Source organism: Hippocampus comes, unplaced genomic scaffold (assembly GCF_001891065.2).
Source record: "Hippocampus comes isolate QL1 unplaced genomic scaffold, H_comes_QL1_v1.1 scaffold100, whole genome shotgun sequence".
In the NCBI taxonomy this organism is placed as follows: Eukaryota; Metazoa; Chordata; class Actinopteri; order Syngnathiformes; family Syngnathidae; genus Hippocampus; species Hippocampus comes.
The window spans coordinates 459,259-475,971 of record NW_017805282.1 but is presented as its reverse complement, the minus strand read 5'-3'; the positions used below and the strand labels follow the sequence as shown (position 1 = coordinate 475,971).

The window sequence follows — 16,713 nt, the reverse complement described above, 5'->3', positions numbered from 1 at the left end:
TTGTGTTCAAATAAACGCGTGGAGTGGCTATGGTTACATGCCACAGACACAGTGGATAGAATAAGTAGGAGGAGGAGAAAGATGGGGGCTGGGCTCGTCGATCAGGTTTTGTGGCCCACATTTAGGTTCAAAGTTTTGCGTCCCGGTCGTCGTCAGGGTGTTCACGCATGGAGCGCCGATTTGACTTTGACGTCTGACAAATGCTGTACTCTTCTCGTCTTTGTCATGCAAAATAACGTTTTTTCCAAAGTAAAAAGAGACATGATTTTTTTTAGGTGGTACATTATAAAAATGACATTAAAAAAAAGGAGAACCGCTCCTCAAAGTAATTATACAGTCGTGAAAATTCTGCAGCGACTGTGATTTCAGTTCTTTTTAATACACTTTATATCCAGCAGGGGTGGCTATAATGCAAGTGAAGGCGCGTCATCATCAGAGATAAAACGCCACTTTGCAGCATACAGTACGTAAATGCTTTTTCGTGCACTTGATCAACTTTTTATGCTGAAATCGATGCAGTTGAGTTGCATGTGTGCAATTTCCTTTCTTATTGTATTGTTTTTATTTTATTTAATTAAAAATGTATTTTTCAGATATTTGTTTAGAACTCTGTGTTGTAATCAAAGTTAGTAAAAATTAAAACATGTCCGCAGCAGTTGTGACAAAGTGCATCAGTATCCTTTTCATATTGCAGACAGAAGACTTGTTACGCCTCACACCTCCGAACTGGCCAATCGGAGAGTAGCGTCGGACAGCTATACCCCCCTCGGTCCCGCCCCTCATTGTTGGCTCGACCAATGGGAAACCAGCCACCAGCACAGGTTACGAGCGACTTGGCAACAGTAAGGAGCGACCCGCATCGTTGCTTCTTCTCCACTGGCGGTTTAATCTTGTGGGAAACTGGCGAGGGGGCACTTGAATCAACATGACTCCGAGATTGCGAAGGAGATAGCCGATAGGGAGGTGCCGGGAAGGCCGGTGACGGCGGGAAAGGCTCACAAGAGGTAATTTATTCCCCCGTTTGAGAGGCAATAGGGGCCCGCGGTGAAACAAGATAAGTGTACATGAACGAGGGAGTCAAACCAAGGATGTCCGGCAGTGATTTTCAAAGTTCAAACACTCACTGCTAGATTTTGATGCCTTACGTTTATTGACGGTCCGATGTGATTGAATGCTTGATTATTTGAAACTTCTAATTTGTTTGTTAGCAATTTGGTCTTTGTCGATTGTCCAAATCGTATATTTGTAGGCTATGAGCGCTTTACGCTGAAGTGAATTGTACGCTATTTCCGGTTTTATAAGTCATGTAATCGCGATTTTGACAACAGTTGGATGTAAAGGGATGAAGTTGCAAAGGCTCGCAACATCAAAACAAGACAAAACTAAACAGGAGCGCAACTGAGGGGTTTTTTTTGTTGCATTTTTGAATCTTTTAACGCAGTTTTGACCATTACGTCTTTTTCAACGTCTTTTTCGTGACGCCGGCGCACGATGTGGTGAGTTTGAATTGACGACGTTTCAACGGATGTGTCCTAAAAAAAAAAAAAGAACAACGACAACAAAAATGAAATAATTTTGCAGTCATGCTACAAAAATGCTACACGTTTACGGAATGCTTGTTGTTTATCAGATGACTTAAAAAGAAAGAGAGAAGCATCTCTATATCAGAGTTCCAGTGACCAGACGTCGCTTTCTGGGGGGGACCTTTGACGTCATCGTCACAGTTGCAGTGTTGGACCACTTGTCGACCCCCATTTCTATTTTTAAATAGTTTAGGTCTTTTGCCAGTCAGTTCTCAAGTGATTTGACGAGTTTACTTCGTTTTCTATAGATTAGAGGCAGCTCGTTTGAAGTTTTCATGTTGTACTCAAGTGTTGTGTGAGACATCGGAAAATGTGTTTGTTGTGTTGCTGATATTTACTCTTGCTGTTGCTACGTTTCTCAGCATGTTCTCAGCGAAGCAAGGCGCAGCCAGGAGGATGTTCCCGTAGCGGGACTCGTCCGTCCGTCATCCTCCTCTTCCTTGTCCCCCCCATGACCGGACCTGACCCCCCGAACCGGGTGGCAGCCCGCTCAGCCAAGCTGAGCCGGCACGGACGCTCCAAAAGCTCCAGTGCCCACTGCCTGCTGCGCCGGGCTGCCCGCGAGGATTCGAGCGAAGGCAGCAGCCCCAACCGCGAGGAAGAGGAGAAGGATGGAGGACTGCTCTTTCACGTCAATCGCGCCGGCTTCCCCATTGAGGGGGCCACCTGGGAGAGGATGTGGGCCCACGTGGCCGCCGTGCACCCTGAGGGCCAGGAGATGGTGGACGCCATACGCAACGCTGCCTACCTGCCCAAGGTAAGATTGACCGTCAACCCTTGTTTGTTGCGTGGGAATACAAAAAAATTGTCACTATACTGAGACTGCAAAGAAATAATTTTCCGTGAGTCATTATAGTGATTTGCGAGTCAGCTCGCCTAGCCAATGAAAAGTGGACTTGAACAATTTAAATATTGGTGGCACAAAACGAGTGACCGATTCAAACGTCCGCGCCAGCAAATATGTCCAGAGGAAGTTGAAGCATTTGTTTTCCCAATTTTCGTTCACACATGAGCACATGCGCACAAACAGCACACCAACAAGAAGAGGAAGAACAAGCGCAAGCATTTTTTTCCTTGCCAGCCGCACATTCCAAATCATTCAAAAACAATCATCCATTATGAGAGTACTAATGCTCCAAGGAGTTGGACATCACCCACAGACAGGAGGAGAAGCGCGCCGACACACACACACACACACACACACACACACACACACACACACACACACACACACACACACACACACATGCGCACACACACACACACACACACACACACACACACACACACACACACACACACACACACACACACACACACACACACACACTTTTTCCAGGGTAGGAAGTTTAGCCGTTGCCACCGCTGCAGCGGCCTCCATCTTGTCAATCCCAAAAGCCGTCTGTGACCTTTGTGGACATGACAATCGATGTGAAAACTTGACCACAAGACAATAGCTCCTAACATGAATGTGACATCTCCCCAAATATTGACACCACTTCAAATGGTCTTCGGTGTTAACAAAAGCATGAGTCGGAATTGTTTTTTTTGTTCAACTCTTAGACTTTTGTCATTTGTAAATCATTGATCGTGTAAAATAATCGCATGTGATCTTTTTTCCCCCGCGCCCGCTCGCAAGCCTTCGCGGCGGTGATGGTGTTTCGTGTCGCGCAGCGGTGTTCTCGCCCTCGCGCCGCCTGCGTGGCCTGAATTACACAAAGAAAATAATCCCTCCAATACAATCTGGCCAGCGGATAATCTCTGGACGCCAGCAGGACTTTGAATGGGCGTGGCACGCACCAGCCCGCTTGATACGCGATGATCGTCCCGTTGTTTCATTGTCAGGGAGGTCTCGATCGCGCTTTCTGTTTTCCTCTTTGAACGCAGAGAAGCGGGATTAAGAGGAGGAAGAGGGCGGACAAAACCGGAAGGGAGACAATTTAATTGTGGGGCTGATGCAGCTGGCCCGGCAGGAAGCGTGACTCAACACTCGCGGCGTCATTGACTGCAGGTTTGCACGTGCAAACGAAAAAAATGCAAAATGAGAGGCGACGGGAAGAATGCATCTCTTTGTTTGTGTAAACACTTTCTGAAATGCCAGAAACATCAACCACGGGGACTTGGAGTTTCTCTTTCGGTCGATCACGTGACATGAGACGACATGAAATCATAACTAACAGCTCTCATTTCTCTCCCTTGGCAGCATCACGTCCCCCCGCTGCCCACCTTCAAGCCAGCAATGTCGGTGCCAGACTGGCTTGTGGTGGTCCAGAATTTCATGAAGGCTCTGCAGTATCCTTATTTGGTGTGTGTGTGTGTCATTTCCCATTGTCGGTGGTGGTGGTGGTGGTGGGGAGGGGGGGGGGGGGGGCGGGCGTTAAACATATCAACATGTCATAAGTCACATGGCGCGAGGTTAAAAGTCGAGTTTCCTGACTGCTGTGATGATGTGATTCAGAGTACACCGGGAACTCAAATTGGAGCGCATGTTCACTAGAGACACAGTGAGAATTTTTTGGTTTTGTTTCTTTTAACAAAAAGGTATGAATTATAATTATACTGTCTAAGATGGGAATTCACCGCTTTCAGGGACGGCTTATCATGTACAGTGAAACTCCTCTACAACGAAATCATGTTTGCAGCAAGAAGTTTTTCACAACAGGGTTGTTTTTTTTTTTCACTGTAGCAAATTTGTATGAGCATACACTTATTTGACACTTCATATAGTCAGCGTAGAAAGAAAAAAAGGGAAAGAAATTGCGAAATTTACGATCAGCATTCACTTTCACTTACATCAATTTCTTGGATAATGTCTTTTATTTTGCATGAAGATTTTTTTCACACTAGGGGGTATTTTCGCCCATGTACCGGTAGGTTTCGTTGCAGAGGAGTTTCACTGTAATCAGGTCACGGGGTGCATGAAAGGTTTAAGAAGTAAAGGGAAGAAAAGGGTTTAACAAAATGCCCATCCTGTTGTTCACATGCAGAATTAAGCACTGCAACTTTTTCGCTCAGAATTGTCATAATGTGACAATTTTTCTTTCTTAAAATTATTTTCTTTTGGGTGTTTGTGAAATTATCAGTCCCACTAAACATTTTTGGGGTTGTCTTCATTTTCAAGCGGTAATTTGTAATTTCACAGTGAGTGTTCTGAGTTTAATAAAAATAAAAAATCATAAACGTCTAAAAATTGTGCTGTTAAAGATCATACTTGTAATTTTGTCACTAGAAAATCAATTTCTTAAATTTGGGAAAACAGACCACAGGGCGGATTTTGAGTCCCAAAATACGAGGGGTGTCCCAAAAGTTTCGGGCCTGAACAACATAATGGCCCTGGAGTTGATTTGATATGTTCCATCGATGTTGCGCATGCGCAAAGTCCGTCCCGGAAGCAGGTTTTGATCTCAGCATGTCGCACATCTTCATCAGAACCAAAATATCGACCACCAGGTTCATGTCACAGTCTGGGGAACAAAACCGAGTCCGAAGGGGCCAAATGTGCTGAGGAGGGAGGTTGAGGAAAAGGGTCCGCTATCCGCACTCGCCCGCAGTCCTCATTGAAAGCTGGTTGAACCTCTTCCGAAACCAAACACCACGTCCAAGTTCCCGCCGACGTTGAAAAGTACTGGCGCGTTGATCGCTGGTGATTGAGCAGCACCAATATTCGGGCCTCTCCGCTGTAGCCAACACAAATCAAGATGGCGTCCTTGTGAATTTGTTTTCAAAGGTGAGGCCGGACGCTTTTGAGACACCACATAAGGGATTCTTGGAAGATTTGAGTTGTAGCGTCGTTTCGTATAGGAGAGCGTTGTTTCACGATACAAGCGTCGGTTTTTTTTTTTTTTTTTTTCTCCAGGTTAATGGAGACGGCGCGGGAGATGGTGCGAGAGTCTCTGCCAATCAAATGTCTGGAAGCCGTCATCCTGGGCATGTATCCTTTTTCACAGCAACAGCTGCGGCGCTTTTGCCTCGCCCTAATTGGACGCTTGACCCCCTACTGAACCCAGAGACCCCTTTCTCCATCTGAACAAACTGTCCCTCAATTAACACACACACACACACACACACACACACACACACACACACACACACACACACACACACATGCACACGCGCACAAATGGGTCGGAGGTTTTGTGTGCATGTGAAATCTAGCTGACAAGTTGCTGCACTCGGAGCGCGCCACGCCAGCGCCGGCATCCTCTGCTGTTCTTGCTCAACCTTGTTGCCAAGCAACAAGAGCTCACTTCAAAGTTCCCCACTGTCCCCCCCCTCGCTCCCCTTTACCACACATGCGCGTGCACACGTAGTTTCGTTGTCTTATATTCGCAAAGGTTGAGTTGTAATCATCGCCCATTTGCAGCTGAGAATGGATTTTTATTTGCTTGACTGTAGACAGCAAGTAAAAAAAAAAAAAAAAAAAAACAAGAAAAATAGCTCAATTTTTAAAGACAGACTACAAATTGTACAATAATGTAGTCATAAATAACTGGACAAAATCTTCTCCAATCCGCATCCTTCAATCAATTCAAGATGGCGTGAGCTCGCCCATATTTGGCACTGATTGCTCAGGAATGCAGCAGGAAGTAGCCTGGTACCTTTTCGTGCTGGTAAGGATGGAAGAGAACCGAACAGAAAGTCCCTACAGAGGACAAGACGTGATCCACTTGAGGTGCGGCTTTGAGGTGGAACGGTCCAGATAACCCACTCGAGGGTTTAGGTCTCGGTTTTGGGGCCACCCGCGTGGTACGTTTTAAGTCCAGAATATTAACTTGTTTCGAGTTAACCATGACTTCAATACAACTCTTTCGAATGGTAAACTGCCTCTTCCTTTCCTACTCCTTGACGAATTGGAGACACGCGACGTTAGAGTAGCATCAAATATTTCCAGCTAATTAAAACAAACAAACATGAAAAAAAACCACTCCGTGTGTAACAGTTGGATTGCACGTGGGTCGGTTGGCCTTGCCTGCACCGCATTCAGCAGGCATGACAAATGACACACATCGAACTATTGTCTGAGTCGCTTCGCCGTGTTGATTAATTGCATTCTTTGATTGTATTTAGATTGTATTCACATTCATTCTTTAATTACAGTCCGTAGCCTCAAGGCAGACATATTTGCGTCACATTTTAAACAATTTTCTACCATCTCTGCTAAAAAAAAAACATCATTTTGGTTTGATTGTCACTAAAATAAAAGAAAAGCCATGCGCACACACATGCTCAGGCGCATTTTTTTTTTCATGCCTGACGGTCCAATGCAGTTGGATGCACAGTCTCACTTCACTTCTGTCAGTGGCAACATCAGGCTCTCTCACAGGCTCTGTCTCACTGTCTGCCTTGATGTTATTCGTCTGTGTTGTGCCGGATTAGGATGTAATGTTCCCCCTCCCCTCTCTTCATTTTCAACTATTGACTCATGGTGATGGAGAGGAATACACATTCCAGCAACCCAGGTTCTAAATAAGATTCACCGTCACCGGCAACTGTTGAGGGCTTGCTGGGTTGTGTGCTGGAACCAACTGAACCGAGGTTCATAATTAGCTGGAAGTGAAGTGGCTTGAATGTTCCCCCCAGTGAAATTGATTTGAAACGCTATTATGCATATACAGTCAAACCTCGGTTTTCGAACGTCTCGGTTCTCGACCAATTAGGTTTTCGAACAAATATTTCGAGTTTTTTATGCCTCGGATGATGAACAAATTTCGGTTCTGGAACAACCTGAGCGCACTTGAATGCACTATTTGACTCCTCTCACCTTCCTTACACGAGGAAGTGATGCTTCCTTGTGTTGCTTGCCATTGTCAGCAGACGTGTTCAGGAAACATTTTTATTTTAAAAAGAACGTGATTTCGGTTTTCGAACAATTTCGGTTTTCAAACAGCCTTCTGGAACGGATTATGGACGAAAACCGAGGTTTGACTGTACAATGAAAGGTTTTAAAAAGGGTTGATATGGCGCAGTGGAGTCCGAAAAGGCCTATCATGTACTGTACTGTTGTTGCTCAGAAACAAAGGGAAAAATGCTGTCCAAACACTGCACAGTGTATCTTTATTTACAGTAGCCTCTTCAAATTGCTTGTGTTAAAAAACGGGAAAAGAAGCGGGTCACCGAAGTCACATTTGTTTCGCGTTATTTGTATTTTTCAACCGTAAAATTAAATCGGAAAAAAAAGGAGGCAGGCCCCAGCGAGAATTGAACTCGCGACCCCTGGTTTACAAGACCAGTGCTCTAACCACTGAGCTATGAGGCCACATGCCTCTCAGAGCTCACTCTTCACTATACGACTACTCACCAGATAGAATTCGTCGGATGGGATTCTATTTCGCCTCTGAAAGTAACGTGACCCCCTCCGAGCAAAATGTACAAAAGTGTGATTTTTTTTTTCCGGCTGTGTCACTGTCCCATGACGAGTCCGCGAGCTGCTTCCATAAACGGGCCATTCATTAGTCACGACACGGATATTAGCATTTTCACTTCAGCTGCTTTAACACTTTTGCAGATCCATTACTATTAGAAAAGCAAGAAAGAAAAAAAAAACGATTGGATTCTTTCCAGCTGGCGCTGGTTTGCTTTGTTTGCAACGCCGACAACGGTAGATGACGTCATTCACACCAGACACAGATGGCTGGCTTGATCCCGCGATAATTGCAAAACGCGCGAGAATTGCACTTCTTTCAAAACAGAATGTCAAGATTGATAGATAAATTTCTTAACATTCAAAATAAAACAACTACAAAATATACACAAAAAGATTGATGACATTCAAAAAGGTTTAAAAAAAATACCGAGGTAGAATAGACAACTCAATTTTATTCATTCACAAAGTGCTTTACAAAAGTACAAATTGGACATATAAAAATGAAGCCAGTTCAAACAATAAATTAATCAACTCAAAACAGTAAAGACAACAAAACACCAAAACAATAGAGTCAAAAGCTAAAAAATAAAAAAGTGATTTAAGACGAATTTTAGAGTTGGCCGGCAATGAAAAAAATCTCCCATCACCTCTGAGGCTCCGCTTAGTCCTCGATATCTCCAGTGGTGTCTGGTCTGCTCTACAAGTCCATATTTTATTTAAAATCGGTGTTAAACTGTTTTAATTTGTTGTTTTGAGTGACATGACATTGGCAGCATTTGACAACTTTGCCTTCCTACTGCTGTACTTTGTTGCCTGTACGCAGCGATGCAAATTTGATTGTGAAGGCAAATCCTTACATGGCTGCGTCCAGCTACCTGACCAACGGCCTGACGTCGCTGGAGCGCTTCCCCATCAGCTTCAAGACGCAGTTCTCGGGCCACTGTTTCCACCACGTGGTCCTGGGCGTCTACTGCAACGGACGCTACGGCTCGCTGGGCATGAGCCGGCGCTCGGACCTCATGGACAAGCCGCTCAACCACCGCACGCTTGGTGAGCTGGTGGACGACTTTGAGAGCTCCTACAAGCGATACCAGCACAGCCTTAAGAAGGCACGTCTATAAATTGTCGCGTGTTCGAAAATTTAAAAAATGATTTCAACTATAAGTATGTGCGCGTTTTGGGCCTTCAGGTGAAGATCGGCCTGTACGTCCCCCACGACCCTCACGTGTGCCAGGCCATCGAATGGAAGTACCTGGTCCTCAACGCCACCAAGATGGCCGCTCCGGAGATGAGGCGCGAGCTGGAGAAACACGGGCGAGACATGAGGATGAAGGTACGCGTGCACACATCGTGCGCGCCAAGTGTTGCGAGATGACTGACCTACATAACTTATGACATGCAGCCAACTCCATGCGCCGTTATTTGACACCCGCCATCCTGACACGCACACGCTTAGCCAGCACAAGCTCGACAGCGTCAGCTGTTTGGGGCTTTGCTGTGATCGCCGCGTGGGTCCCGAAGTTTTCTTTTTTAACGCTTCGAGGGCCAGCGGTTTTTACAGTGGACAGCTTGTCACGTTATCAGGTTACATGATTTGTGCATGAAAGGGTTAAATATACTCCAGGGTTTATGTGTCCTAGTTGTATTTTTGTCAGCTTTGCCATGTTGAGATTGGCTAAGGCTAGCATGTATTCATGTTTGCGTCGTAAAAAAAAAAAAAGAAACTTAAAACGATGACAAAATGTGGCCAAGTGTGCAATATTAATTTTTGGGAGAGTTACCAATGGAGTTTCAACGCAATCGAATCCATTCGAATGCCACTCGCTAAAGTCCACGCGAGTGTAGTGTTCTGCTGCGGGTCCATATCTTGACATGATATGTCACCGCCCTTCTCTTCTGGAATACTCTGACCAAAAGTACCGTATTGGCCCGAATATAAGACTGTGTTTTTTGCATTGAAATAAGACTGAAAGAGTGGGCGTCGTCTTATATTCGGGGTCGAGACATTATACCATTCACGACGCGAGATGGCGCCAGATATCATTGAAGCGAATGCTGAACTTGACTCCCCAGGCCAAAGTGAACCCCTGTCACGAAGAATAAAAATAAAAATAGCGGTAGCATGAAGAAGAAAAATTAAAAATAGCGGCAAGAAAGAAAAGAGAAGAAAATAATGGAAGAGATAACAGAAAATGGAGAAACATAGCAACAATCTGGAGAAAAGTGGGTCGAAGATCGGTCAGGTTAACCGGCAGCTGAGGAGAGTTATGATGTCATTTACATTTCAAAAACCAAAAGCCATTCATTTACGAATGTGATTGCACTTTAGTTTACATATTTAAATGCTCAGATATTAAGATTTGTATGAGGCAAAATAACATGCATTTTCTCTCAAATATATTGTTAGAATCATTTGTTTCAGATGGACTGTAATTATTTTCTGTATAAAAATTAATTTGGTGTTCAAAAAGTCTTTTTTCAAACTTGAATCTTGAAAAAGAAGGGGTCGTCTTATAATTAGGGCCGTCTTATATTCGGGCCAATACGGTAAGTGGTTGAGAAAATTTCTGTTTCAAAAAGGAGGCACTCAGCCAGCGGCCTCAACCAGAAGGAATTGCTTCATTTTCTTTTGATAAATGCGTGTGGAAGTGAAACTTGGCACCTTTTAACATGGGGAATTTGTTACATTGACATGTGACATTCGTTTTATCCAGGTGTGAAATTTGTCACGTTAAGTAACAGTACTCTCACTTGAGTACAGTTTGTGGCTACTCAAACGCACGCACGCACGGGATGACCCACTAATCGAAACCGACAGCGGCGAGCTGCAGCTGTTCGCACTGTGCCAGGAAAAGCCGTCACGCATCCCTGTTAAGTCGGCACTTTTTTGTCACCTGCTGACTCCTTAATGCCCACACACGCACACAAACACACACACGCACGCGAGTGCTACTTTTGTGTGCTTTGATTGATCTGGACAGCGAATGGTCACTGTGACTTTGCGGATTTCAGATCCTGAAGTCGTCAAGCGCTCAGTCTCCCATCAAGGAGCGAAGTCGCGGCAAGTCGCTCTCGCCGCGCCGCCACCGGCAGGGCGGCAGCCCGCAGCGACGACTGGGGCGACGCAGAGACAAGTCGTAAGTCGGACATGGCGTCGTGCAAAATGAAACGGCCGCGCATTGCTGCGTGTGTGTGTGTGTGTGTGTGTGTGTGTGTGTGTGTGTGTGTGTGTGTGTGTGTGTGTGTGTGTGTGTGTGTGTGTGTGTGAGAAATAATGTGTAAATGTACGTGTGCACGAATGTGAACGTCAGCTGTGCGGCGGAGAGGAAACACGAGCCGACTTTGACAACAGCTGCCAGTCAGAGACGACGTGGCACTGCCTCGCGTTACCGTGTGTGTGTGTGTGTGTGTGTGTGTGTGTGTGTGTGTGTGTGTGTGTGTGTGTGTGTGTGTGTGTGTGTGTGTGTGTGTGTGTGGTCAGTAATTCGAGAAGTGCAAGGTCTAGAAAGAGTGGACAAGGACAACATTTGTGTTATAAAAACAAGATAAAATTTTTAAAAAAGCACACAATGACAGCAATGTGATGTCACAAATTTTCACGGTGAAATTGTCAATGCTTGTTCGCATGCATTCGTGTGGTTGGTATAATCAAGTTTTCCGGAAAATAATTTGTGTCGCATCTTGTCCAGGCCGGCGTGCGTGGAGACGAAATCTCCCGAACTGAGCACACTGACCGACGGATACCAGATCCGAATTTGACTTGCGGATCATTTCCGGACTTTCGCTTCTTGGCCTTCAGCAACGACGTCAACCGTAGCCAATCTCCTTCGACTCCGCCCACTTTGCACACAGCCAAAGGCACGTTTATGCAAAGCGTCCAATTACGGGAAACCTGCCGACGAGCTCATTTTGGCGCCAGCACAAATCTCCACGGCGACCACGACGGGCGATAATCAATCTCAGAACTGGTGGATTTCAGATTCATCCTGACAATTCAAACGTCTTCAACTTTCAGAACTGTAATGTCAACTTTTTCACTCGTTATTTTATTTTTTTGTAATTGACGTTTGAGTGTGATGCATTTTTGTTCCAATGAAGGCCGTTAGCACACACACACACACACACACACACACACAGACACACACACACACACACACACAAAATACAATGGAGCAAATGAACAAGTGGCCTGTTCTTAAAACCGAGATGTTTTGTATTTACAGTACATGCATCTAAAAAAAAAACAAAAAAAAGCGTTTTAGTGATTTTCAAGTCGAACGCAAAAAAAAAATCACGTGACCCCCACTCTGGAGTGTGTTTGCTTTTGTAGCTGTGGGAATCCACCCGCCCCCAACCCACCATTGCAACTATTGTGATGTCATCTGACTGTTACCACGACAATGCATGTCTTCAGCAATCAATAAAATGATTGAGCTTTTTTTGTGGTGGGGGGGTTGACGAGTCACTTCATTTGGCACAAGACAGAAATTCTCCCAGCAGTTATTTGAGATGGTCAGGAAGCCTTTGAATGAGCACCCTGCTTGTGATTGCGCTTGCAGTTTTCAGGAAGGTCGTTGAATGCGGTTGGTGTCAAACCGTCCCTGAAAGCGCTTTGGAAGGCGGAAAGAGCAAGGATGGCACACGTTGCCTCGGCAGCATGTCAGCTTGCCTTCACAGCTGATAAATCGGCTTTACTGTCGTCTGTGCGTGTGCGGCGGATTTGCAGAAATAATCCTTCATATTTCAGGGTTGCAGTACTTGAAAGATCAGGAAGCAGCAGGCACCCCGTGAGGATGATGATAATGATGAAGATGTGTACGTGTGTTCGCATGCGTGCAGTGGGCGAAGCGCAGGAGCAGGGGCAGGAGTGTTATGGTTTCAAATAACCCTTTCAAGGACAGCAGTTATTACAGTGGACAGTGTGTCATGTTATCAGGTTACACGGTGCATGAAAGGGTCTTCATCTTGGGCTAGGGTTTCAAAGCAGGGTTTGAAGTTAGAGTTACGGTTTCAAAGTAGGGTTTTAAATGAGGGTTAGGGTTTCAAAGTAGGTTTCAGGTTTTAAAGAAGAGTTAGGGTTTCAAAGTAGGATTTTAAACTAGGGTTATGGTTTTAAACTAAAGTTGGGGTTTCAAAGTTGTTTATTTTTTACCCTTTCAGGATCAACGGTTACTACAGTGGACAATTTATCATGTTACAGGTTATTGGTGCATGAAAGGGTTAAATATGGTTGTGATTCCAAATTAGGGTCTTATATCCAGGGTTATGTTTTATTTAGTAGTGGCTCTTTTGGCCATTGGATCGAATGTTTTGAAGCAAATATATAAAAACAAAACAAAACGGAAGAACAACTGCTGATTTGATTTTCGTTTTAAAACAGAAACACCAAAATTGAAATCCATCTTGATTTTCTCGTTTGTTGTCTAGATTCTAGACAGCTTTGGGAATCCTCCCGCCCCAACCGCCGGTCCGTCGACCGGTACCGGTCCGCAGGGCATTTGGTACCGGGCCGCGCAGAAAGAACTTGCTCTATTTCCGTTTTATTTATTTCGGAATACGAAAGATGTTTTATTTTGAAAAATTACCGGATTCTCCGTTACATCCGTCTGTGTCACGCTTGATTCACGTCAAGCTACGCTTCTCGGTCACGTGACCGATGGCGCTCAAAAACAAAACGCTGAAGAAAATGAGTAAAAAAGCTGCTTGGAGATCGCAAATGATGGCGGCCTTAAAAGTACGTTCGAGACAACTGGATTAAAGTTATGGCTGAATATTCTGAGATCGCCACAATAGCACTGTTGCTATTTCCGACATCCTGCCTGTGTGAGGTGGGGAGTTTCTGCAGCAAAGGTGACTAAAACAAAATTACGAAGTAGACTGGACATAAAACACACACTTGAGGTGTCATTGTCTCCTATTACCCCGAGATGGGACCGTCTGGTTGCAGAAAATCAAGCTCGGGGCTGTGGTGAGTCGTCATTTTCATGCACTTGGAATTTGCATTGTATCGTATTTTGAAGGCATTAAACATTACCATAGCGATAAGAGTGTTGCGACCAGATTAGACGCTCCTTGTGTTTATTATTATATTTCGAAAACACCAGAGTTTTCATGCAGCTCATACCATATTATTTTGTTGTATTAATCCGCCACACCTTAAATGCCGGTCCCTGGAAATATTGTCTGACTTAAACCGGTCCGTGGGGCAAAAAAGGTTGGGGACCCCTGGTTTAGAAGGAGTGAAGCAAAATGTTGCAACTCCGAGACAAAAAGAGCTGCGGTCTTGGGTTTTAATCGTACACTTTATTAATTTCATAAAGCTCCCAAACGAATACAAGCATGTCTCGTCCCCTCTCTTCGGAATTCGGTTTGAGAGGCGTTCAATGACCGCCTCATAAAAAAAACGTAAACTAACCATACCTTAAATGGCAACAAGAACATTTTAAAAAATGCACAAAAACAGAAAATCCAGCAAGGAAATCACAAAATAAATTCTATGATGGTGTTTGTGAACACACAACCAAGTATTGATTCTTTTTAACATCAACATAGACAATTCTGAACCAGCCCGGTCTCCTAAGAGTTTGATTTTCATTTCTTATTTCTCCAAGATAAATTGAAGATAGCGTGGGACAGAAATGGAAGAATTTCTCGTCTATTTTGCAGTCCCGAAAGTTGTCACCGACAGCATTTCTGATAGTGGCCAGGAGATGGCGACAACGCGACGCCTGAAGACGATAAAGTGTTGTGGAAATATTAGCCAGGTTGCCTTGCTTTATGATTCACTTTCATTTTTGTGGCGTGAAATTGAAGCAATTTCGATGGCAATCCAAAGCAGTCATCATGACAGATCACTAGGTAGCGCTAGTGCGCAAAGCACCGATCAACAAGCCGAAGAAGAAGTTTGGCTTGATTGGCAGATGTGGAGTCAGGGCTGCGGGTGAATTGGGAGACAGGTGTGCAAGAGGCGATTCATCAAGTGGTGAGCACCTGTGGGCAAGTTAATGACAAAATCAAGAGAATCTAGCGGAAATCGAATTTGCCATATATCAAATGTAAAAAAGGGAAATCATCAGGAATTGATGGTGTAACAATCAAATTTTATCAACATTTTTGGAACACAACAAAGATTTGCTACACGAGGCCTTTTCATTTTGTGCACCCAAATATTAGCATATTTGACCATTAATCACTCAGAAATTAATGCGATTACATTTGAGCATTATGAATTTCGACTCATTCAATTTGCGAATGACACGATTTGATTTTTAAAAGACAAATCAACAATTGAAAAGGCGAATCCTTCGGTCCATTTGTCCTGACCATATCCGTCATCTTTTTTTCTTTTTGCCATTTTATTCATCGAAGGATTAGCTTTGAGCTAATGACCGAGCGGGCTGATTCAAAAGGGGGCGTTTACCTGTTACCCAGAAATGGCCAACGTAGGCCAGTATCATCCAATTAAAATTGCTCCTGCCACCAACTGCAGCCCTGAACAGAACCTCAGCAGTGAAAAATCGATGGATGGACTCAACAAGCGAGAATATTTTATCTGCGAGCCAGATGCAATCATCAAAAGAGCCACATGTGCTCGCGAGCCATAGGTTCCCGACCCCTGCTATGGGGGCTACCTGGTGGTCGACTGGTTAGTACGCCAAAGACAAACTATGTGCACGGTAACGTAAATTCAAATGGAAACAAAGCGCTTGTTTGACAAATTGCCGAAAGTGCAACGACTCTTCAAACACCAAAAAAAAAACAACCCCGCATCGTGTTAAGAACAGTAGCCCTTTTATTAAGAGAATTATTTGATTTGCCTTTTGGTGCCGGATGATAATTAAAAAAATTATATCTATTTATATGCACACACATAATCTTCATGTATCCATTGTTTGGTCGAAAGTGTCCAATGTTTTGTTAGTTTGAGACTTCCACTTGCCACCTCCAGCTTGTCGGTAAAATCCAAAGGTTTTGTATTCAGTCTTCTATATTCTATATGAAGGATGCTAAGTAGCTAGCATGCAAGCTACCCAGCATTCAAGGTTTGATCTTCAATGGCCCGCCTCTAGCGTTCTAACGAGCCCAAAAATGCGAAATACCAGCATTCCAACATACAATAAGAATGACAACATTTGAACTACAGTCCTTTGTTGGCACGTCGGCATCACGAGCGCTCGCCGACCATCCATCGGAAGTGAGCAAGCAGCGGGAGGTGGTCTGATGAGTGCCGCACATTGGGCAGGCCGTTCACTTCCTCCAACTCGGGCTGGCCCACCAATAACAGCCTGTCCAGCAGCTGGAGGCCCCGCTCGCCGGGAAGCGATTCTGCGCGCAGAGGAAGGACACACGCGTGAAACGTTTCATGTCAATGTGCCGTGTGATGAAAGTAGGCGTGGCCGCTTGCAAGTGGGCGAACGTACCGCACGGCGTGTACAGGATGTAGTCCACCATCATGGCGCAGCGTGAGTGGCACGTGGTGATGGCGGCTCGCCCGTCCGGCGGTAGGCAAGGCGTGTAGCACGAGCGCAGCGGCACACCATGCTCCAGACGCCAACTGCGAGCGTGCGTGTGTACACACACACACACACACACACACACACACACACACACACACACACACACACACACGTTTTGGGGAAATATGCACCTTTTCAGAAACTTTTTATTTTTAATAACTTTTTGAAGATGGCCAACTTTATTTATTTTCACAATTATATAACTTTTTTCTCTGAATTATATGACTTACAAAAAATAAAAATCTAACTA

The 16,713-nt window shown here is 44.6% G+C and overlaps 2 protein-coding genes and 1 non-coding gene across 7 annotated transcripts in view; 1 reads left to right on the top strand and 2 right to left on the bottom strand.

The window, feature by feature from the left end:
* Positions 1-69: 69 nt before the first annotated feature.
* Positions 70-12,393, top strand: vash2 (vasohibin 2). Its single transcript, XM_019871481.1, has 8 exons — positions 70-463; positions 695-1,004; positions 1,946-2,340; positions 3,787-3,875; positions 8,819-9,056; positions 9,137-9,280; positions 10,960-11,084; positions 11,637-12,393. The coding sequence occupies exons 3-8, from the start codon at positions 2,035-2,037 to the stop codon at positions 11,704-11,706; spliced, it is 972 nt and encodes a 323-aa protein (XP_019727040.1). The 5' UTR covers positions 70-463; positions 695-1,004; positions 1,946-2,034; the 3' UTR covers positions 11,707-12,393.
* Positions 7,767-7,839, bottom strand: trnat-ugu (transfer RNA threonine (anticodon UGU)). The gene has a single exon. It is a non-coding gene; the product is annotated as a tRNA-Thr (tRNA).
* Positions 12,394-15,716: 3,323 nt separating the features above from the next.
* Positions 15,717-16,713, bottom strand: part of angel2 (angel homolog 2 (Drosophila)) — a 12,524-nt gene continuing 11,527 nt past the window's right edge. For 4 of the 5 annotated variants that reach the window (XM_019871456.1, XM_019871454.1, XM_019871459.1 and 1 more), the window contains 2 exons: positions 16,368-16,505; positions 15,717-16,272 (listed from right to left, as the gene is read on the bottom strand). In XM_019871456.1, coding sequence (XP_019727015.1) covers positions 16,112-16,272; positions 16,368-16,505 — 299 coding nt within the window. In that variant the 3' untranslated portion in view covers positions 15,717-16,111. The remainder of the gene's footprint in view (positions 16,273-16,367; positions 16,506-16,713) is intronic. The other variant, XM_019871458.1, reaches the window with a different exon arrangement.